The sequence below is a fragment of the Chaetodon trifascialis genome, chromosome 22 (assembly GCF_039877785.1).
Source record: "Chaetodon trifascialis isolate fChaTrf1 chromosome 22, fChaTrf1.hap1, whole genome shotgun sequence".
In the NCBI taxonomy this organism is placed as follows: Eukaryota; Metazoa; Chordata; class Actinopteri; order Chaetodontiformes; family Chaetodontidae; genus Chaetodon; species Chaetodon trifascialis.
Genome location: NC_092077.1, coordinates 14,228,532 through 14,253,106, shown reverse-complemented (window position 1 = coordinate 14,253,106; position 24,575 = coordinate 14,228,532). Strand labels below are relative to the sequence as shown.

General features: G+C 42.1%; 1 protein-coding gene across 1 annotated transcript; it reads right to left on the bottom strand.

The window, feature by feature from the left end:
• Positions 1 to 4,885: 4,885 nt before the first annotated feature.
• Positions 4,886 to 24,338, bottom strand: LOC139350682 (hepatocyte growth factor-like). The gene is made up of 18 exons (XM_070992206.1): positions 24,275 to 24,338; positions 19,650 to 19,809; positions 19,381 to 19,493; positions 18,618 to 18,732; positions 15,135 to 15,277; positions 14,820 to 14,940; positions 14,518 to 14,636; positions 12,175 to 12,346; positions 11,831 to 11,964; positions 10,754 to 10,847; positions 9,481 to 9,620; positions 7,710 to 7,742; positions 7,362 to 7,470; positions 7,186 to 7,260; positions 6,131 to 6,268; positions 5,776 to 5,882; positions 5,531 to 5,664; positions 4,886 to 5,136 (listed from the first exon to the last, which is right to left on the bottom strand). The coding sequence occupies exons 1-18, from the start codon at positions 24,336 to 24,338 to the stop codon at positions 4,960 to 4,962; spliced, it is 2,148 nt and encodes a 715-aa protein (XP_070848307.1). The 3' UTR covers positions 4,886 to 4,959.
• Positions 24,339 to 24,575: the final 237 nt, after the last annotated feature.

Below are 24,575 nucleotides of genomic sequence, written 5' to 3'. Positions count from 1 at the left end.
TCTGCTTGAAAGGGTGCAGATTTTAGAGGGTACTTTTAACAGAGAATATAAAAAGAGAAACTATATTTGAGCATAACTTTAACTGCATTCTCTGGTCAGTAATATACTATGTAGCATAAATCATAGCTCCATGGATCATTTCAGGTTGCCACTGGATAATATGGATGTTATCTCTTTTATATAGTCTTGGGCTTGCTGTCTGTTTGAGTGCGGAAGGAGGTTCAGGCGTTCCTCCAAGATTTCTTTCCAGGAGAGGCCAGTGGGAAAATCTATAAACGCATAGCTTCAAAAAGTCTAAACATGACCTGATATCTGCTCCGCTTGGTATCAGTTTTTATGACTGCAACAGGGCAGAGGCATTGAGTTCCTTTATATCCCTTTACTACAGTGAGGAGACAGTAAGACTCAGACTTTTTTGATAATTGGTCACTGGGGGAAAGGTTGGGATCAGACGGCAAACAGCTCGGCCAACAGCGTGGAAGTGGCCCACTGTCAAAAATGACCTGCCGGAATTTAACGCTATGAAGCCAGATAGGTAAATTACATCTCCACGTGACAGTGTAGGTTTGTGTTGTGGTTTCTACTGCAAATGCGAATCATCTGTAAGCCTTTTAAGTAGCTTTAGTTCAGCTGTTGAAATGGGGACATAACTTTCTCCTCAGAGCCTGGTGCTGTTGTTAAGAACGATCCTTAAATATTTCCATTTTACGCTACTATGTATTTCCACTTCACTACATTTGAGAGGCAAATATTGCACTTTTTACTTCACTACATGTATTTGACAGCAATAGGTACCAGTTACTTTACAGATTAAGATTTTACATAAAAAACATATGATAAAATTTTAAAATAATCTGCATTGTTCTGGATTAAACCAGTGGCTCCCTACCTTTTTGTCTTTTGAACCTCCATCACGCTTCACATTGTTTTGCAGCTGTCTGAAGCTCCAAGACATCATCTAATATTTCACAAGAAAAGCAAAGATTAGAGACAAGTGCAAACAATGAATCCAGATTTGTGCAGCTTTCTTTTTTCTTTTGTCTTACCCCATCAATCATCTTACGAGCTCTCACATTCATCATGTGACCTTTCAGTGGGTGCCAACCATTAGGAAACATTGGACTTAAATACCTGACCGTCTCGTTAAAACTAGCTCCAAATCAAACATCTACAACAATAAAACACTACTTAAGCACTGATGCATCAGTTTTAGCAATAATGTCATATATAACAGTATCAACACAGGGCCCATACTTCTGCAGAACAACCACTAAGTCCTTAACAACCATTAAGGACTTTTACTTGTGATGAAGTACTTTTATTTTGTTGTATTGCTTCCTTTACCCAAGTAAAAAATCTAAGCACTTCCTGCGCCACGGTTTATCAAAAACTCCCAACAGTTTTAGCCTCAGTACAACAATTTGACACAAAAATGAGTCTTACATTTGGAGCATGAAGTCTATCTAATCTCATATTGAGCAACCAAAAGTTTCAGAGCTGCTGAAAAGCTTATCCAAGTTCCATTGTGCTTAACTTAAGCATGAGATGTCCGAATTTGCAATCCAAATGTTTCTTAAGACATGTAATTATTCATCTCCTTCAGTGGTTGTGTTGATGACCCCTGCTGCTTTCAGCCACTTAGGAAGAGTTATGAGGCACTAGAATTTGCAGCTCTGAGTGATACAAGGAGTAAACTGCCAAAGTTGTGCACACATTCTAAGTGAGGGCTGCTGGCTTATTCTTTTAAACATATTACACATTGGAAAACAGAAAGCCCAGAGAAAGAAACTGAGCTTCAGAATATAGCTGAATGTAATGTCAACTTGTTTATTAAAATAGGAATAATACAAAGGCTACAAAATTTAGAAAAGGTCATAGATATAAAACAACGCACTAAGACAAAATAGCAGCTGTTATATTTAAAGTTTACAATATACAAACAGAATGATCATGAAGAAAAAATACTTAAGTGTGATATTTACAAAAATTACAAGTTGTAATTTACAGAATGCACTGGGCTATTTACATAAAGGTAAATTAAATAACAGTAACAACGCCACAAGAGCACAGAAAACTGATCAGCGACCAAGAATATGTGATATTTGGCTTCACTTGTCTTATATGTCAGTTACTTTTAATGAAGCTTTCTTCATTTAAACTGCTCCTTCATGGACTTTCACCTTGGTCTTAACCTGTGCAAGGCTTCTAGGGGACTGCATTTGTCCTCGAAGTACAAGTAAGGCCACGTTGTACTTTAAATGTGTAGTTACGGTCTTTGAAACACTTGAACAAAAGCCAAAATGACTGATGGGGATCTGCAATTCATTCTGTTAAGCCCCTAATATTAAAGGACCAGTGTGTAGGATCTGGTGACATCTAGTGGTGAGGTTGAAGACGTGACAAAACACAACATTTCTTATTTTCAGGCGATTATACAATAATGAAAACACACTTAGTAATATTACATTCAATATTCTGCCAATAGATCCTCATAAACCCTACACACTGTTTTTTTAATGTTTGCTCTGTTATTGTTATGTACTTGTTATTTCCATGTGACATTCAGAACTGTCATCTTAGAGCATCGTTTAACTCTTGAATGGGAGCCACACAAACATGAGTAAAATACACTGCTGTTAACACCAGGGGCTGTTTTGGCATCATTTGGGGCATTGAGGGTTACAAGTGTCTGCTAAATCACGAAAACTTCCTTTTTCTATGGAAATCATAAGAAAATGTTCAGGTGTGGTCATTTGGTTAGCCTTTTGCATCACCTGCATTATTTATTCACTTATTATTTTGGTGATGCTAATTTCAAGACACGTGATGCAAGATGTTTCTGCATTGTTTTTTTTAATATATATTTTGTAAATAAAACTTTCTTAAACTTCAAGTAAATGTCATTATTTGCACCAATATTTGGTTATGTATGTATGCTCAGTAAATGCATGTTAAACTGTGGGCATTTAACAAGCATTTAGCTCGCAACAAGCGCTCTTGAATAAAGACGTTAAATGCATGTTATTTTACAGTGTTTGTGTGGCTGTTACCTGTGAGTCCAACATGCACCCCAGTTACGCTGTATTCTGGGGTCATAATTACTCAGATGAACCAAAAATCTTAATATCACACCAAAATCTGGATTCTCCTCGAACAATGTCCTCTGTTAATTAAAAAAAAATAAATATACCTAACTACTACTTACAAGCACCCAGTCTCTTTAAATATTCAACACCATCAGAGGCCTGAAGCAGCCAATCTGACGTTACTCAGTGAACCAAAAATATTCCAGATCTATAAGACCTATAAAATCTTACAGCACAGAAGAAACATACTCAATAAATCTGCAGTTATGTACATAAGGAGTCACTTTCCACAAAACAAAAAAAAAAGTATAAAATATCCTACTGACCACACACAGCCCACCAGGGGCCAAAGTTCCCTCCAAACTGGAGACCAAATAGCCATGTTATATTTGGCATGGCCCTTCTCTCTCTCATGCTACAAATATTAGCATAAGATTTGGAGCAGTTTGCTCAGTCCTACTTAGAGCCTCTCACGGGGAAACTAACAGTTACAGCTAACTAGGGAAAAGGTAGTCCAGCTACTGCACACAATTAGCACAGCATGGTTTGCCAAGGCTGCTGCAGTTAGCTTCTCAAGCAGCTATTTTATATAGTCAACTATGGTATATCTGCAGCCAAATTTAAACCTGTGCTGGAGTTACAGGCTTGACTTAATCACTATTTTCTCAAAGGGACTTTTAGCGTCTGACATTTTGACTCTGACATTTTCATGCTTTTGTTTTACTACTTTTTGGTATTAATAAAGTTTTCTGTTGCATTCTTTCACAACTCCGATTCCACAAAGGTTGGGATGCTGTGTAATAGTTTTACAAAGTCTTCCTGAGTCCGTGTAGTAATCTCCTTTATCCAATCATGTGTTCACAAAGTGATGAACCTCGCTCCATCCTCGCTTGTGAACAACTAAGCCTTTCCAGAATGCCCCTTTCATACCCAATCATGATACTATCACCTGTTACCAATGAACCTGTTTACCGGCGGAAAGAGAAACAGGTGTTTTTGGCGCATTTCACATCTTTCCCAGTCTTTAGCTGCTCCTGTCCCAACTTGTTTGAAACGTGTTGCTGCTTCAAATTCAACATAAGCAGATATTACAAAAATCAATTAAGTTGATGATAAAGCATTAAATATATTGTCTTTGTACTATTTTCAATTGAGTATATGTCAGAAAAAGACTGTCACATTCTGTTTTATGAATATTTTACACAGCGTCACAACTTCTTTGGAATTTGGTTGTAGTAGCCAAATAACATTTATCATTTTTACTGTAGTATTTATGAAGTATCCTGTTTGTCAACATTAAGGAATACCATAATGATCCATCCACATCCCTCGTGTTAGAGGTAAAAGGATATTTTTTGCAGTCCAGCTCAACACATTAAAAAAAAAAAAGAAATCCCAGTCATCAGAGGCGTCCTCATGCGGTTACTACCAGAGAACTGGGTTTTGTCCATATTCAAGTATATTCCAGGAGATAATACTGAGTCACAAGTCTTATTCTCATTGTCTTTGTTTGCATGGCTTCAGAAGTTCTGAACATGTCAAAATGCAATTAATATGCCGTCCATGTGCCCGAGACTTTTGGTTGTAAAAATGATATTAAGGCAAATAACCTGGATGTCTTCATTTGCAAAGTGGAAGAACGCATGAGATTCCATTTGGTTCATCCAGGCTTCAATCAGTAATCTCTGTCCTCTCTGTAAAATGGCAAATTCAGCCAAAATACCCCAAATTGGCCACTTTCCTTAGGTGATTTTCCTCATTTCTCCCTTGCAGTCCCTGCTGCAGAGCTCTTGGAATTTGCTGGCCCAAAGCTGCGCCGCCTTTCGCAGGCTGCGGTAAAGTCATGCATGGAGTTGATTTTCACACCACGCCATCAGTTCCTGTCCAGACTGGGGTAAAGTTTGAACACTTTGTAGATCCACTCAGAGTAGAAAGCAACGTTAACAAAGAGCGCAGGCTGCGACGAGGCGCATTTTGTCCTTTGGATGCTCACACCAATGATGACTTTGCGCTCATGTTCCTGGCAAACCAATGGACCGCCATTGTCTTTCTGCAAGAGGAAAGGGTAGAGGACAGCACATCAGAGAGACAGCACGCCAACAAGGACATTATAGTCCATTGAACCAAACTCCAAATTCTTAAAATGCTGTCCAATGCTTAAAAGGTCAGCTCACACTACAGGACTGTTTCTGTTTCTCAATTTCATCTGCCACTTTTTAGACATCCTTGTTGAAACATCTGCTGCCATGCGAATATAATAAAGTCACAGCAAGCCAAGATAATCCATAAACTTTGATGTCAACCAGTTCCGTCATGGCTATTTCTTCTACAGAAAGTAGTTCCAGTGAATATTCAGATGTTATGTTTTTTGTTATTTGGCGAACTTTCCAGTACTTTCATGTTGTTTCTGTGTCACGATGTAGACAGATATTGGTGATCCTTACATCACACACGCCCTCGCCTCTCTTGCCACCGGCACATATTCTGCTTTCCCCAGCATCCCCTTTGATTTGTGAGCACATGTCATTGTTGACCATTGGCATGGTCACGGCGTTCAGCGTCTCATCGTATCCTGTACCTGAACAGAGAAGGATAAGCAGCGTGATTGTTAAATGTTGCAGATATGCTTTTGTTTTGAATAATGTCACAGTGCAAAGTGGCATGGCATGTGGGTGAAAGAAGGCAGTACTTTTGGTTTCCCCCCATCCATACATGGTGCAGTTGGTGCCTTCGGTGATGTGACACTCCTTTACTGGAAGATGAATGGTGGAGGCACCTTCAGACACAGGGGCAGGACTACAACAAACATAACAAAAGCCATAAATAAGGCACAATAATACATACCATATGCACACAAGCAAGAGGTGCATGAGGCAAATAAGGGAGACTCTTAGATCATTAAAAACTGATGCAAACAACAAGCCTTTCACACATTCACATTGCCAAAATTACGATACAATACACAAGATTAAACATTTTCCATATCACTAGTTATAGTTATAGGGATCTTAAATTAGTGGAAACTGAAGTAGTTCAGAACTTACTCTGCTAGTTTCAGCATCACCAGGTTGGATCCTTCGGGGCCACAGATCAGGCGAGAGATGCGCAGTCTCGGGTGGCTTGAGGACTCATTGAGTTGGCGCAGACCAACCTGCACACTGTAATCCTTCAGATCTGGAACACTGATGACCACAAGGACCAAGACGTAAGTTGTAAACTTACAGTAATGTTACTTAAAGAGTAGGCAACTGCTCTGTACGTAGGTGGCAGGGGTGATCTCATTAAGGATGCTATCAAGCTGCATTATGGGAAAATAGGATCCAGTGTTTTAACCCATAATAGAAATGAAAAGGCAGGGTATCTTTTGACTGTTCTTTCTTTGAATGTGTTTTCAGTCAGTCCATCAACTTTATGGAAGACTAAATCACTGGTTTATCTCTTTAAGGGTGTAAAAAGAAAGTGAACCTTGCTCAAATCTGCAGGGGTCTCACTGTTAAACACTGCTGTTTAACATGCATGTAACAAAATGCAGTTTTTATTTTATAGGTTTATTTCCAGGCGCATTTTGGGATTCGCTGTTGCACATTTTCACAAGAAACACGATGGCAGCAATTTACACGTAAAAGTAATATATTATGTATATTGATCCTTTTTGCAGATATGCAACATGTGAAGACAAGACAGACGAATATGAGCAACAGAAAAAGCAAAGTCTTTACACAACACACACTGTGCCTAAAACAAGCAGAAAAAAGCGACTGATGTACACCATATGCAATGCATACGTACAGAGAAAGGGACTACTTCAGATGTAGAGATACTATATGTATACAATTGGCTCTGACAAAGATAACTGGTGAAGTTAGACAGATCTGCAAACAAAACCATTCTGTTCCATATCTAAGGTCCGGCCTGTCTGGGATTGTCGGTAAACAGGATATATCCTGCATCTTAGCTTTAAACAATATTTAAGAAGAAGGTAGCAAGAAGAAAAGAAACATGTTTGAGAGATAGAATAAATGGAAGAGGTAAATTAGAGGAGGATTTGATTTATTCGTCAGACACAGAATGAAAGCGGTATCAGAGGGTGGAGGATTACCAGGAGGTGAAGCACTGTTGGTCTGTCAAAACCCAGTCTTCTCTGATCAATGAGCCCCCACACAGATGAATCTTCCTAAGGACATTTAAAAGACAGTGTTCCCCATTACGGTAGGTATAAAAGAGTAAAAAGGGATAAATGACATTTTATAGAAACACAGATGTGCAATGACTTACTCTCTTTGGATGCTCACAACCCAGCTGCCATCTGTACCTCGCACCTGGTGCCCTCCAACAATCCTGGTGTTTATGTGCACAAAGCATGATATCTTGGGCCTCATTAGAGCTAAACAAGGAGACATTTTTTATGCTGCATGTTAGATGGATGTACTATTTACGTTTCAAATGGAAAATGTTTGTGAAAACTTCAAAAGGCAACCATAAAATCAGATTTATTTAGTCAGGTACAGGAGAACAGAAGGATCTGATAGAAGGAGTGAAAAGGAAAAGGGATGAGATTAGAGATAAGAGGACGAGGAAGGGGACTAGACCGGTGAAAGCCAGATGAGCAAAAACGATACTCACTGTTTGGTTGAGGAGCCACTGTAGCTGATTCACCTGATAGAAGGACAGAAGAGAGAGACAGCATGAAGGCCTCACAGCAGTAGTAAGTGATTCAGGCCACTGACCATACATTGACACAAAAAGCAGGAAACCCCATTGCAAAAGACACCCTTCTTTACTTTAGAAAGACTTATCTGTGATTCAGAATCATTGTTGGAGGCTATAACGGTCAGCAACCACAGCAAATAAATTTGCTCAAGACCTCAAAAACTTCATGGAAGATATGTTTTACATTATGGAAATTATTATGCAGCCAGTTGATAGAGGCACGTCAATGCAGCCGGATTAAAATCAGCCAATGAAAATGTTGGGTCTTGCTGCTTGAGTGTGTTTTTTCTCAAACAAGAAGACGGCAGCAGAGACCTGCATCTGTTTGCTGTTTGAGTATCGTGTAGTCTCTACCAATTGGACAAAACCACGGCTAACAGATTACATAAGCTGCCAGCCAAGCAGCATTAAAAAAAAAAACTGTTGTGAGATTTAAGTTGAAGTCAACAAAGGCTGCAAAAGCTAAATCACTTGTGTTATTTTATTGTGCTCCACCCATGCACCAACACTGTCTTCTTTAGTGAACTAAATGCCAGTCGATGCTCTTTCACAAGTGCTGTTTGCAGAGTCTGAAAGGCTCATGAAATACTTGCTTTGTTTTCTTTTCCAAGCAGCTGGGATCTGAGTGGCATTGTTCACATACTTACCCATGTTGTTAGTGTCTACCTGAAAGATTAAAGGGGTAAGGATGGTTCATCAGGACCAAATCGTCCCTGGCTGACACTGAAATATCTTGCTTGAGAACTTTTGCACAATGTAAACACAACTAAACATGGCACTGCTTTAGGAGGAGAAGTGCAAGCCTAAACAAGCGCCTTTAGGTGCTTCTCAAAACTCTCTCTCTTTTTCAAAACTTCACGTCCTAATATACTTACTGCTCACCTTCTCACCTACCTGCTCACTGTTCATGAGCTTAATTGTATGATACAGACAACTGGTCTTACGTGGATGCACACAAGATACACTCTGATGGCATGCAGGACACATGAATGCATATTTAAAAGCAAGTGTATCATGAGCCCCGTGATGAAAAGCTGCTTTGAAGTGTTTGGCTAGTGCCAGCAATCCACACCTGCTTTTTGCAGCAATTAGCCAGGTGCACACAAGTGTGAAAATGTTCAGTGCCCTAAACAGTCTGCAAATTCTTTTCTCTCCACAATCCTCACATTCCCACTTTTCACTAGCGCTCGTTAGCATTTTGCAGCAGTTGCACTTGTGTTGGCAGAAATAGAGGTGCTGTGCTTTCCAAAATGAAACCAAAACATGGAAAGGTTCTAAACAACAACACAGAAAGACGCAAACTCTAACCACTGGAATTAAACACACCTCAGGAAATATGGCAACCTGCTTGCTATTTGTGACAGCAACATCTTGCAGGTGTTTTGAGTCTTTGAGCTAAGCTAAGCTAAGCTAAGCTAAGCAGATGCTGGCTCGAACGACATATTCAACATACAGACATGAGAAGTATTGATTTTCTTATCCAACCCTTGGCAAATTATGTCGAGCTACTCCTTTAAGGGTCTGCTAAATAGATCACTAAAAAGTTGCACAAGGTAACATGCATCATTCACATCCTGTCTACTATGATCAGCTAAGGGTCTGCTAATATTTATGGCTGATGTAATACAGATGTATCTACTGCTGCAGAGAGAGAAGAAGAGACAGGGTTATTTAAGCCACTCACAGTGCTTCAGTTTGCAGTAGTCCCAGACCAAACGGTTATTTGGATTGGTGTAACACCAGGGGCCATGTTTGTCCCGGTCCGGATTCCGGCAGTAGTTCATCTCCAGCCCTACATGGGATTCTGTAGAGTGAGAATCCCCACTGTAAAACACACAAATACAGGTTCTCATCTTTCGTTTGTTATTTTGCACACAGTGTATGAGAACTAACACTGGGCCACGTCTCATAAAGATTCATACACACTCTCACACTCTAAAAACATACCAGCATGTCGCACACACCGTCATAAACACACTGTAAGTAACCACAATATGCTTGGAAAGTCTGACTCTGGCTTTCCTATAGTGCAATGAATCCTCTGCATTTGGTACACATAGCCCAAAGAAGGAAACACAGAGTTTTGTGAAGAGTACTCATGGGAGTATGAAAGTATGCACTCTAAGCATTCAGCAGGGCTCAGACCAGCAGGAGCCTATGGACCGATTTGGTTGTGCTCCCGATGTGTAGGAATTCACATCTAATTGTGTGTCTTTTTGCAACGTTCCTCTTGGCTCTAAGAGAATCAAATGTAATCTTCTCAGATATCCAAAATATCACTGAAAAGCAATTACTAAGCAGAAGTCTGGACACACACGCACACTAAAATAATACAACGCAATGGGCAACAATTTGTCAGGGGGTGAAGATAATTTCACTTCCCAGGAGAATGTTAAACAAGCTGTAGCTCTCAGCAGTTTTTCCTGGGATGACCCTTGACCTTGAGCAGGGTAGACTCACTGGCTGCAGTCTACGCGAGGGAGCTGATTGGCTTTGATCTACTTTCCTCAGAAAGCACTTCCTGGGGTCAGGGGTCGGCTCTGGAACATGTCCATCTGTCTGTGCCATTTTGGCTTTTAAAATTCCTGTAAATTAAGTAATTCCAACAGCCTGACTTAAGCATGGAGCAACAGCCCCGTAGTGGGCAACCTTTCCGTCAGGATGGGTCACTTGGAGAGCACCCCGGGGTTTCCTCTCGTCAGTTAGATGAATAATAATTGGGCCTGGTATTGACCCTTGAGGAACCCCTGATTTCCTCTCACTGTTTGTTTTCACTGCTCGGCTTCATTCATATGACGGACTTTCACAAGGCAATGGGAGATAAGCTGTCAACAAATATCCCACAAATGAGCTGAAAGAAATATCTCCAGTGTTGCTCAGTGCATCTTAAGCTGGATTGGGAGTAAACAGAAGGAGCAAAACAACACATTTACAGGCAGCATGCATGACTCTGTTACCTGTTTATGTGATGTGACCAGTCTGCACAAGGAATCCCTGATCGAGTTATAGATAAAGTGCCCCGGTACGTCTCTCCGTTGTTTTCATAACACTCTGAGGAAGAACAGCATGAAGTTATTTTAAACCATCTTGTTTAATAGTCCCAGGAGGAATAGAATTACTGAGCTCAGCAATTTCCCAAACACCTAAATGCAATCAGTGACATACTCAAAGGACTGTGTGCATGATTTGAGTGGTGGTCTTTCTCATTGATGCAAACATAACATAATCAAGTTCAAGATTTTGGCTTCTCTTTGTGGTTTGGATCAATTTAAAGTCAGGGGCCCCCGTCTAACCGGTGGTTCTCAAATATTATAAGAAAATGAAACCTTACTATGTCTGTTCTTAAACAGAATCAGAAGAGGGTCGATAGTAACTAACAGACTGGCTGCAGTTTGACATGTGCGGTCTTCTTACTGTAAATGTAAAGCAGAGAAACATGGGAAATGACAGCAAGCCAATTGCCAAAGTCTGGTGTTTTTGTTCTTCCATGAAATGGAATTCATTGGGCAGCATCCTGCCAAGTCGCCCAGTCCTACGGGAGCAATATACAAAGTGTCTGTGTAACTCTTTGGCTTTTGAAGCATTTGTAGATCTGTGTTTCGGTCACATTATTCAAGAAACAACATGGACATTTTCTAATAAATTACAACACATTTGCCATTCTTTTGAAGTTTAGCATATACAATAGAAAACACTCAGATAGTCTTAAAGGAATAGTCTGACATTTTGGGAAATACTGTGCACTTTGCTTTCTGCTGAGAGCTTCATGAGAAAATCACTACAACTCTCACATCTGTAAATATGTAGCTAGAGCCACCAGCTGGTTAGCTTAGCTTAGCATAAAGACGAAACAGGGAAACAGTTAGCCTAGGTCTGGATAGACCCAACCTAGCTGTTTCCCCCTTTATTTCAGTCCTTGTGCTAGGCTAAGCTAACCATCAATTTTCTCATCTAACCCTTGGCAAGAAAATGAATTAACATATTTCCCAAAATGCTGAACTATTCCTTTAAAATAAAGTTGCACAGGAATTTACCTATTTTTTGTGTGGCCTCAGCATCACACCTGGGGATGTGGGTGCAGTTGGCTATCCTCTGATTAGGGTCTGTAGTGAAGCACCATGGGAAATCTGCACCATCAGGGTTACGGCAGTAGTTCTCTCTGAGGTCTCTATAACACATACACAAACTACAATTTAAATGATGGTGCTGATGACTGTATGTTTTGCAGCAAAGCAAGCACTTTTTCACATTTCCCTTTCATCGCTTTTCCTTTTGGCACTTCATCAGTCAAATGCCAAAAATGAGCAAATCACCTCCTTGACACAGCCAAGAAAGCTGAATCCAAGCTGTCAGGGGCCGCAAGGCAAACATTACTCACTTGCATTTGAAGTTCTGAGGAAGAAAGGAGTGGTTATGGGGAAACTGAGAGTCCCAGCGCTGACATGTCACACCCTCTGGAGTGACATTCATTGTGCCTCGGTAATCTGTGCCCTTTCCCTGGACACAGGATGTTGTTGCATTGACATCTGTGTCCTCACTTGAGTCAGTGTCTAGCAACAAGAGAAAAAGGGAGAAAGACATCGAAACTGTGATTGTGAGTGGAAGCAAGGGGAAGACGGCGCAGGGAAAATTTGCTAAAGAGAGCGAGGTGGAGAAACCGAAGGCAGGAAGGAGGGAGGGAGAGAAGGAGGGAGATATTAATCCCCAGAAGAATGTGTCATGTTTAACCTAGAGACAGATGATCAAAAACAGTAGCACTCCCCCCTCGTCTCAACTGCGATAGGAAACTTTTTGTGTATTCATAACACTGGTGCCCCGCATTCTTGCACGTAGAGACATCCACAACAATATGCAGTTATTTAACTTGCACACGTCACAGGTTGTTGACAGAAAAACCTGGAGCTTGACCTTATTTATGAATACGTCTTTGCCTCAAAATCAAACATTCTGAAACTCTGTTTCTGGTGAATTTGTTTATTGCAGCCCGACCAAAGATATCACATCCGAGCCAGTCTGGCAGCGGCAAATTTATCCACCGGACAAGTATTCCAAACATCTTCAGATGGAATTCTGCTTTTCAGCAGCGCAGGGATTGTAGTACATGGGGAGCGACTTCTCCCCTCTGGATTTCTGTCTCTGTTTCTTTAGCCTTTGACAAATGAGATTGGGAGAAGACGGAGGAGGAAAGGGAATGTTTTGAAGCAGAAATGAGAAGGCGTATGGAAAAGAGGGATTCTTTGGCTTGATGTAATGCATGCCAGTGTCTGTGTGCACTGTGTAGTACAGGTCAGTGGTTTTTATCTTTCTGAGGGCAGGCATTGAGGGATGCACACATCTGGACAAATGCAGATCCTCCGCCCTCGCCGTAAATCATAACATGTACTGTAAAGTACATGTGCGTATGTGTCTGACAGAGACAAAGAGAGATGCTTGCTGTGTTTGTGGGCGTGCATGTGGGAATATTTCACCATGCTTTCAAAGAAAAAAATGAACAAATTGTCCAAATGGTGTAAGCCCTTTTTGGAGTCAGTTCTTTTTCTTTTCCTTTTGCCTTTTGAATCATAAACGAAGGCAAAAGTTATCTAAACTACAACTGTGTCAGCCTGTCAAATGTGATATGACTCTAGTAGTTATATTGTTTATCCCCTCGACATACTGTGTGTCTACTATATCAAATACATTATGGCTGCAACTAGTGATTAATACCATTCTTGATTAATCTGTGGATCTTTAAAAATCAATTTATTTTATGTCTGTAGAATGCCTAAAAATAGTGAAATATCACAACTTCCAGGAGCACAAGGTGATGCCTGTTGCTCGTTTTGTTTGTCCAAGATCCAAGATGTTCAGGTTTGAGTGATATAAAAGAGAGAAAAATCCAGATTGATGAACACCATTTTTCAGCTAGTATTCCCTCATGCAGTGTTTTGATGATGGCGGTAGAGAGTCCTGGATTGATCTGGTGACTGCGGGGGCCATAGCAAAGCACTGACATCATTTTCATACTCATCAAACCATTCAGACCCTTTGTGCCTGGTATGACAACATCTGCATTCATTATGTTTCCCCACGCCACTTTTCCTTTAACTTGTCACTTGTTTGTACACATCCTGATTTTCATACCACTAAAACAACTATTAGATCTTCTGATGGATGCGTGAGGCATCTCCGCATAGTAGCCTCTATTGTAACATTCCATTTTATAGCCCCTTGTCATCTGTGAGTGGTCTCAGTAAAACACTTCTGGCCCTCTGAAGTCAGACCCTCCCCTTTACAAACAACTTATTTGCTTTTCCTTGTTGAGGTAGAAGGATTTGGAGCCAACCACCACATGAAACACTCAGCCGGGTAAACAAAAGTCTTATGAGGCTCCGCAGGGGAGAAGAGGGGCTTTTTGACTCAGCTCACCGCAACTACCCCAAAACCACCAAAGTCTTGTATGTTATAGAGCCCCTGGCATCGTCAAACCACTAGCTGGTAGTGCCTGACCACAGTCTGTTCAAAAATTAAGCAAGGGATCCTCAACACTGTGTCCACTTCTGAATCCCATAATGGATTCCTAACTGCCTGACACATACTGTTATAAGGTTTAAAAGGTGCCAGACATTAAGAAAAAACTAGCAATAGAGTCATAAATCAGAGTTAAACAACAGTTTGATCTTCAGTTGATTTGTTAAAGACTTTGTCCACAAAACCCAAGCCCCAGCATGTAGGCCCTTACCACACACAGTGATGTTGCAGTACTCCCACGGAGTTTTGGGATCCATGGTGTAGCACCAGGGACGAAGACGATTATCTGGGTTTCGACAGTAGTTGTCCTTCAAATCTTTGTCCCGATACCTGAGAGAAGAGACAGAGGGGATACAGGCAGGAAAGAAAATGGGGGGAGAGAAGTAAGCCATAACAACTGGTGAGGTCTACCTCTCCTGAGTATTAGCGTCATTTCTTTAAGCATCTGTCATGGGCGTGTGCAGCATTGTCCGTGAGAAAGGTTAGCATGTGATTATCAGCTTTGCAGCTTACTTTTTGGGCTTGAAGTGGTGCTTGTGAGGCCTTAGTGAGTCCCATCTCTGACACTCCTTGCCACTCTCTGTATGGTCCATTTTGCCACGGTAATCTTCCCCATTACACGTCATACAGACTTCTATCAATAAAGAAAGCAACATTTATCTATGCTTTCTTTTCTCTGGTTATGGATGCAGACACAACGAACGAGTTTACGAGCGAAATAAATGACAGAAACATTGATTCAATGTTTGAACACAACTGGAAAAGGATGCATGACAGGTGAGTTATTTTGGCTGAATCTTATTGTCCAGTGTTTTGGGAGGGTCTTACCCTCTGAACACTGTGGTATGCCACACTCCTCAGCTCGTACGTTGGGGTCTGTAGTGTAGCACCAGGGACCACCGGGATCGTTGTTGGGATTCCTGCAGAAGTTCTCCCTCAGGTCTTTCCTTGGGTACCTATCAGGATAAAACCTACAGGGGAGTAGACAGACATTATTTAAAGTGTTAACTGATACTATAAGCTGTCCAAATAAATTCTAGGGAGTCCTTACACACTTGGCTGCTCCACTGGTGTATACATTGCCATACCTGCCTTCAAGTGCTCTCAGTAACAAGCCAAATAAATTCAAAAGGCATTTACATTAAGACATAAGTCTCAGTCTGAGAGTTTCCAGTACCTTCAGTGTGACCAGGTTACATTTTAAATCCTATAATGAGCCGTCACAGAAGTCTTATGCAAAGTAAGTCATTAATATGTTTCTCCTCTCCAGGTTTGCACCTTTTGCATGATCGCCTTACTGATTCCTACCATATCCCAGCTCCCTCATGCGTGACGAAGCCCGACCCTGTCACAGCACAGTAACCACCAACAGCACAGAACAATGCTATGAACCACTTGGAGCAGCCCAAGCAGGTCTTTTGCTGGCAGCCTCTGAATCCGTTTAAACCTAATCCCTCTCTGTCAATGGCTACACCACATCACTGTAAGTAAAAGAACCTGGATAATCCAAACATATGGGATGTAACAATGGGGAGCGGCATGGGCTACTAAATGGACAGTGCATAAAATTCATCTTCTGTCAGAGCAGGATGATGAAAAGCTGGCATGTCAGCACCCCCTGATCCATGCTGACCACATTCCCCCTCCCACCCAGGGAGACAGAGAGGGAAGACTGGGGGGGAAAGCTGTGTGCATAGAAGGTGAAAAGAAGCAAGCAAATTGACTTACTTAAGTGCTTAAAAAAAGAAAAAGCAAGCATAATGGAGCGAGCAAAAAGGCGGGAGCTCAGTGTTTAATTGATGATGTAAAAAGAAACAACATGTGTAGGAAGAAAAAAACGAAAAGCAAAAAGAAGTCCACCCTCCCTTCAGCAGTTTGTCTGACCACTCTTCCCCAGACAATGACTCTTTTCTTGGGGGAGTCGGCGCTGCTCTCCCCTCCGTGCCCTGGGGCTTACACAAGACTCATAGACTAATGCACAACATCATTCAACCCAGAACTACATGAAATCTCAAGAATCTAACTCAGCCAAAAAGCAGGAAAGAAGGCGAAGGTCCTAAGCTACAGATCACTGTCCCACCTACAGAAAAATACAACAGACTAACAGCAAAATTTCACTCATGCATGTCACTAAGACACAGCAGTCTGCCAAGTGCCAAAACTCACATCTGTTGTGTGTAACTCACAAGCTCAAGATATTTCCATCACAATACAGTATCCTTAATTTATAAATGGAATTACAAGGTTCCTCATTTTACAAAAAAGGCTGCATCTGGTGAGAGTCCGTAAAAGGCCGCGGCATGGGAGCAAGTTAGCCATAATGATGTTGTGCTAACAGATGTTGGCCAGTTATTCATCTCCTTGCCAAAGTCTGCTCCCATCGGAGGCAGACACTATGCACACATGCTTCGCTCTCTGGGCAGGCTAAACATATTGGCTAGATTTTGGATATCACTAAAAGATGAAATCTAGACCTGAAGTAACTGCTGCGAAATGTCTAGCAAACATGCACCTGGTGATGATGGAACAATCGTGGCGATGCTTCAATGCAACAGCATCCAACGGAATCAAGTTTTCAGAGATTAAAGCAAGAAAGCAGGGACTGCCTGAATCTTCAGACATTCATAATGACTTCTGGACACAGGGTGCAGCAGCTCACATCTGCTTTAGTGTCCTGAAAAGAACAGCTTGAAATTTGAGAAAATGAGAATTTGATGAGAATAGCACTGTCATTTTTTTGTCTGTTAAATGTCCAAAGGTAACAAATTTTGCATACCTGCACCTCTGAAGGTCAACACTTAACAAGTTATCCTAAGGTCAGCCAGGCTAGCTGTTTCCCCCTGTTTTAAGTCTTTCTGCTAAGCTAAGCTAACTGGAACTGTCACATTTACTTTGACGGTTCCACTCATCCAAATCTCGGCAAGAAGCTGCAGGGTTGTATTTCTATAGCTGAGCGTGCTCGCTGACTTCCCAGTGGAAATGTGTGGAAAAATAAAAGATTGTCCCCACGGGAATAAATAAATGATTGCAATGTTATCTATTATTATTAATATGAACAGAAATTTTCCATTCCATTTCATTCTCCACGCTTGGCTGGGCATGATTGCACACTTCTTTCAGAGCCTCTGTTCAAACACTAAATATAGACAACAGGTGGAAGTCCCATTCCTGCAGGGGAACCTCCTGAGAAATCACCCCTGGCCCACAGTGATCGGTCAAGCATGAAAATAATAGTTACCTGAAACTCAAATGGTGCGTGGTTCATTACGGCGGTAATTCTCACACAGCGGGACAGTCCCATGTTAGGTAACCCCACAGTGGCACTAAATCTCCCCTAAGTAAAGCTCCCTTTGACCCTTTGAAAGTTTAAACTTGCTGACAAGCTGGGGCGATGATGTTGGACGTTACATTTGCCATCTGGGACGGGGACTGGAACCGTGTGTCAAATAAACAATGACAAAGTATTGCGAATGTGAAGAGCTGCCTCTGGAAAGTAAAGGGAGGAAGAGAGGAGAGGATGAGGGCTAACACTGTTTTAATTGTAGGGGATCACTGGACATGTATTTTCTCTCAGTGCATCTGTGGCTTTGCAAGCTCAGCTGGACAGCAGACAGAACATGACTTCAGGCTGTACATTTTAGCACCTTCTTTCTTTAATTTCACTTCCTTTCAGTCTGTTTTTCACGCTGCACTTCTTCAAACCCATATTTCTCTGTCTCTCAACCCCTCCCCTTCCTGCCACAGTCAAAATATCTTGTAACTAATGAGCCCCACTAATGAGATGCTGGCACAGAACCACCATCACAAATCCACTGATCTTTCCTCGCCTGTAGCCGAGATAAAGCATCTTTGGGGATACACCTGATGGAGTGCAGCAGAAAAGCAGGGAGAGGACATCCTTGCCTGTGTTGAAAGAAATCTGACTTATCTCTGGCTAAACGTTCACCCGTCTCCCAGCCTGCACCTTCCCTTAACCCCTGAGGTGCAAGGGGATGATCTGAACATCAATAAATCAGCTGCTTAGGCCTGCGCAATATCAGACACAGAGAAACAGCAAGGGAGCATCCAAGAAAACGGTGGAAGCCTTAACATTAGAGAGACGTGCTTTTAAGGCTGCTGGTTCAAATCTACAAGACTCTGGCGAGGGGAAGTAAACGATTATCACCTTCCACTCCTTCAGAGGTGTCACGCAAGCAAGACATTGCACCCTCCAGGTGATGGGTGAATGTTTTCCTCTTATGAATAGCCCCCATTCCCACAAAAACAAAAACTTTTTGTTGCCTTTCTTGGTTAGAAAATGAGAGGACTTACGTGTGCTCATTGATGTTATTATCTGCCCAAGCCTGGCAAGTGATGTTTGACTTCGTCCAAGACCTCCTCCCTCTGTAGTTGTCCTTGGTGCTGGTGATACACTCTCTTATGAAATCTAAACGAAAGCATGAAAAGCATTTGAAAACATGCATTCATGTTCTCACTTTGATACAAGATGTTCCTGTGTACTCTTTGTGTGTCAGTTTACAGAGCGTTTAATCAATTAAAAGTTGATTTGTGGGTGCTGCCTTGGCCACCTGGACTATATTTTCCCATTTATGGTGATTAAGACATTTTTACAACGAGCGTTTTATTATGTCCCAACCTGCTATTCCCAAAACAGACAACTCCCTGAAGTTCATTACATGTAACCGCGGGGAGTTTCCATAAATTTCGCAGTAAATTCTAAAGTGCTAGATTCCACAGCCTGCAGTGGGGACAAGCCCTTGTGTTCAAACTGTAAACAATTAATTTTTTGTTTACACTCCACTTCAGTCTGCTACATGTTTATGCATGTGCCTCTGCCCACTGGAGTGATTACACTGCAGGAGGGCGGGTGGGGGTGGGGGGATGGATGCCATTATTGTGTCAACAGAATAAGCAAAGACCTTAAAAACATCTGAGCCAGAGAGCCGGTGCAAGAAGCATAACGTGCAATCACCAGCAACCTATTTGCCCACATAAATCCCTCCCTGCACCTGAGCGTTCTCATGAGAAAAAGCCCAGAGTGCATAAAGTCAACTTCAGGAGACTGAAAATTTACCTTTTTTCTCATATAAAGTAAAGTTGACGTTGGCCTGCTTCTGCACACCATGGGTGAAACGGTCAAAGGGAAGCAAGTGGCATTTCCTGTTGGGCCGTTGAAAGTTGAAAGCCCTGCAGAAGCACAGAGGAAGTAGTTGGAAGATGAAGAAATGATAAACAACAAAAATATGTAAATGGTGCGTCTGTACAGGAGGAGTGAGGGGAACGCAGTCATGAAGAAACCACGTGCTGGATTTCTGGGAAACACAGAAAGAAAACACCACTGACCTGCAGTTGAAGTTTTTCTTGACCTTGCACTTGGCGGCGCAGCGCTCCTGCGACCGGCTGTTTCGTACCAAAGGTCGCTGAGGGCAGTCTGTGCAAACCAGCATGTGACTCTCAGTCTTCTCATACATCCGTAATGACGGATGAGACTCTTCACAAAAACCTGCAAGAACAAGAGAACACAACATGAGAATCTGCATGTTGTGGTGCAGCCACTAGATTCACTGCTCGACTGGAAGGAGATGGGCCTGCTAATGCTGGGTTCATCTCATATGGGAGTCGCGGTCTCTGTGTCCTGTAAATACCATTCACATGAACATCCAAGTTGCAAGCATGACTGATTTTCCTCAAAGCTCCGAGTTATCCCACTTGGTGCTTAATGATAGGGAACTGGCAACAGGCAGAACAGACGCGCAAGTATGAATGATCACATCAGCCACAGCACAGCACTATAACCCACATTTTATGGATATTGTGCTATAATGTCCGCACTTTTAACTCTTTAACGTTATCAGATTTTCAATCATGCAGCTGTCTTAAGTCGTCCAATGATGTGAATGCGTGAAACAGCCTGAAACACTGGCTTCTTCCCAATCTCACCCATTCCATATGGCGTAAGTGCTGCGACAAGGACTGAGTTAGCCAATGGGCAGCACTGTGAAGACTTGACAGTAAGGGTGGCATTCAGCTTGTCACTCCACTCAGAGTACAGTTCTGATTTATCCACTACCATGTAAATTGATGGTCAGCTGCATCCCTGATTTGGGCCTTTGCTCCATGTGTCTCTCTTCCCTTGTTTGCACAATGCAAAAAAGAACATTTCTAAGATACCATGTGGAATTATTATCGTCTCAACTGTCAAAGCGTCAAACATTAGTCACAGTCTGGGAGACATGGCCAGACATTTCACGGCTGCTGTCAAGGCGCTGGCGACGAAGAATAACTTGTTGACTCGATGAGAATATGAGTTTTCTCCTGGTGGTTTGACTATTGGAACAGCAGGAGGTATGGACAAAAGTGACAGGGTCTTGGCATGGAGGAGGTGGAGTAATGATTAAATTATGTCACTGTCATGCATTGAATTGGGGGGCCAGCTGTCAGCGAAAGCATCCTTCAACTGTAGTTTGCTTCAAGCCCCATTGACATGTTAGCATCTGCACTGCTGAATCATACTGAAACTCCACATTGAAAGTCTTGAATCCCTCAAAACGCTGCTCTCCTGCAGCTCTTGAAAGAACATTTCTTTAGATCATCCTTCAGCTGTGCCGAACCCGAGTCAGGAAAAGCAAGCATGGAGTGCGTCCAGGACGTAGACTGTATACATAGAGGACGGAGCTTCCAGGTCTGAATGCTGCAGTGCCTTAATCCTGCATTCTTTCAAACAACCAGAAGGGGGTGACTCCACTGGTTGCAAAAAGAAGTGAGATTCTGTAGGCTTATAAGAAAATGAGCCTACTTTCCACTTTATTTATTACTTCAGGACACAGTTTCTGAATGAGTTTATGGTCTCAATCACTAGTTTCAAGTCTTCTTCAATGCAGCATGATGTTCATTTTGTAAATTAAGTTCCTGTAGAGTGTAGAGTAAAATAGACGATAAAGCAGAGTACATGTTGGGTTGTGGCTATATTATGATTGACAAGTTGCTACCGCTCAGACCCAATCAGGATAGAGGCGTAGCAATGACTATCCTCCCCATCTCCACCCTCTTGTCGAACTACGGTCACTTCTGGCTCCAAAAACTCCATGACGGCCATAAGGCCAAACTTGAGGCTTCAAAACAGTAGTCCACAAACTGATGGGTGATGTCACGGTGGGCTTACCCATCCTCCAGGATCAAAGCCCAGCTCCAAATGCCCCCCAGCGCTCCTGCTGGAAGCTGCCTGAGTACTGCTGAGTGGGTGCTGAACTGTGCAGACAGCCAACAGAACAGAGTGATGTCCATCCAGCAGGCCGATGCGCTCCGGTGCCTTAGTTGGAGATTTAAATCTCATGAAAGCATATTTCATATTTTACTGCTTTCAGAAAGAGCCAAAAATCAGCTTTTCTTCCCCCGCGATTTTTACTACTTTGTGGTATTTGTTCTGCTGCAGTTTTATGTTATTGTAGATAAATTTAATGGACATGTCTTCACAAAGTCATTTCAATAACTTGCTTTCATGACAGTCCTCTTGGAACTCCTGCTGTTTCACTGCAGTGACATTGTGTTGTCATTTTCATTTCGAGCGACGAGGGTGACATTTATTTTCAAGGGAACAAAACAAGATGTTGTTGGAATTCCTTTTTCCCCAGGAGAGCTTTAATGCTTTTCACCATTTCTACTAACTAACAAAGTTTTATGTGTAAGTTTTAGCAATAATCTCTTAGCTATTGGCATCCAAAACATACTAAAAAAACCTACAAGGTGTAGAAAAATGGAAAAGTGTCATGTGTTGAGAGCCCCTTCTTTGCAGGACGCACATCAAAAGAGAATTCTGCCATTGCAAAGACATAGCATAACGTATAGGAGAGCCAAGGGGGTTCAAAAGCAGGACAAAACCATATTTTAAGTCCAAATCCTCTGCGATATACAAATCATTCATTTTTACCTTGTGGAAAAAGTTAAGAGCCCATCCTTCAGCAGAATGGTGCTCTACTGTTTCTGAGTGCTGCAGCAACATCTTTACAAGCATTACGTGTTTAGTTATAATAGTTTTCCGTTCATAATTAGGGGCAAGTGCGATATAAATCACACCGGAAGATCTAATGCTACCGAGTTACAGCTACATGCTCAACTGCCAAGATCCGACACAAGACGTTGTGTGTGTACTTAGGATACTGTAAACTGTGGAGCGTTTAGAGGCTCCTCATGGTTGAAAATGGTTTTTGGGGAGAACGTGTTATTAATGTTTGGCCTCCACTGGACCACATCTGGCACTCATCACAGTGTTGTTCCAGCCCTGATGTCTGGCCAGGCTGCTCAATTAGATTTCACTTAGTCTCTTCCTCTCCTTGCAGTCGGACTCCTGCTATCTCCAAATCCCAAACATTTGCCGAAGTCGGAGATTATAATAAAATGTGCTCAATGGCCGAGCATGAGAGAAATGACATTTAATGGGAAGAGGCAGCAATAGCTTAAAGGAACAGGTTCGAGGTCCTGGTTTGGCTTGAAAAATAGAGAGAGGAAAGGTGAGTGACCGACACGCTGACCTTCCTCAGAAACTTCCACTTAGGTGCCCTTGAGCAAGAACTTAAGTGTCAGCTGGGTAAGTATTTTAGCCCAGCTTTCCTGCAAAATAAACGGTCTGATAATCACGGATTGTGTTGGGCAGCGTTAAGGAAAAACTGTTACATGAACAACAGGAAAGTAGCAGGTTAAAGGTGTGCCTCTGTCTGGGAATTAAGCAGACATTACATCTGCTTCAGAGAGCAAAATGTGGAGCTGGGCTCAGCAGCCAGATGTTACCCCCCCCCCCCCCCCACCCTCTGTCCCGCATACACACACATACACACACACCCCTTTTCTATCTCTCTGCAGGGACAAGCGCACACAGTCCGGAGCGCGCATTTTATACTTTCCCCGACTCTGGGGCGGTCAGAGGTCAGGGTCGGCACCCCTGGAGGTGGTAACTATGGATTCAGTGCTTAACTCCGTGACATGTCAGCGGGGCGGATATAGGCCGGGACACTCTTTGTAACCACTTGATAATCTGGGCTTCATAAAACGGACCGGAGCTCGTTTGGATGAGCTTTAAACGCGCGACGTGTGAGCGCCCGGAGCTGAACATTACAAGTAGGCATGCGCCGCATCCTCTGAGCAACTGGCGTCAGGCCAACAGATGCAGCAGCGTCTATTCCTGAAATCACCGTGACCTATATAAAAAGTTTAATGACAAAGCAGTAACATCAGCAGATGCACTTCAAACCAAGCGCTCTGGCACGGGTTACTCCGTTTACGCAGCTGGAATGGCACGGTGCGCCGAAACTTTCCGATTATCAAACATTACTGCACAATGCAGTTTAAGCGCATTGATTACACTCGTTTTTAAGTCTATTTATTATTAGGCGATTAGAGCTAATGCTAAATTGAAATAATGGTATCTCTAATAGATTCCTATATGGATGCGCAGAGTTGTTCAGTTCATTCAAAGTGTCATTGTTCAAAACATATTAAACGCTTGCTGAGAGACTCTTCCTCATCTTTTTTTAAAAAAATCTATGTATACTTAGCGTTAAGTGAGTTCTCTTCACAAATCTCACAGTAATTAATCCTAGAGAATGAGCCCAATCAATAGTGCAAGACAGGGCTTCTGATCAAGTTCACTCAGTGCCAATCAACGCCACAGTACATAATTAAAATGCAGAGAGATTATCTTTTACACAGCAGGATGTGCATTTTTAAAGTAAACTGCTTCAAGCCAAGATCTGACTTTTTTTTTTGCATACTTTTGTAATTTTTTAAATTTTCATTTCTTTATTTGTCAGTGTCATTTCTTGACTTTCTATCATCTCTGTTTCTCACTTTACTGCTCAGAGACAATTGCAAGAAAAAGAAGAAACAAATCAGGTTTTAATATAAGACTAAAATGAATCACAGCATGCAAACAGACATTCAACATCTACCTAGAGGCACAGCTCCTCTGGTCTTACCTGTATCCATGATAGTGACCACAACACACACCACAGCTTGGTAAATCCATACGTTTGTCCTCATGGTTTTGGGACCTTGAAGGCAGGTTAGAATCCGGATTAATTGGGCGACGGACTCTCTGGTTGTGTGAAGTCCAGAGTGGCTGATGACCAGCAGAAGACCTCCTCACGCAGATGCCACTCTTCCAAGAAGCCACACGTCCTCGGTTCAACCCCCCCTTTACTTTACTTCAGTTTGTGCTCCTCTGTGTCAGCGTCTCTCCCCACCAGCGTCAAGTCCTCTCAAATAAATAGGGCAACT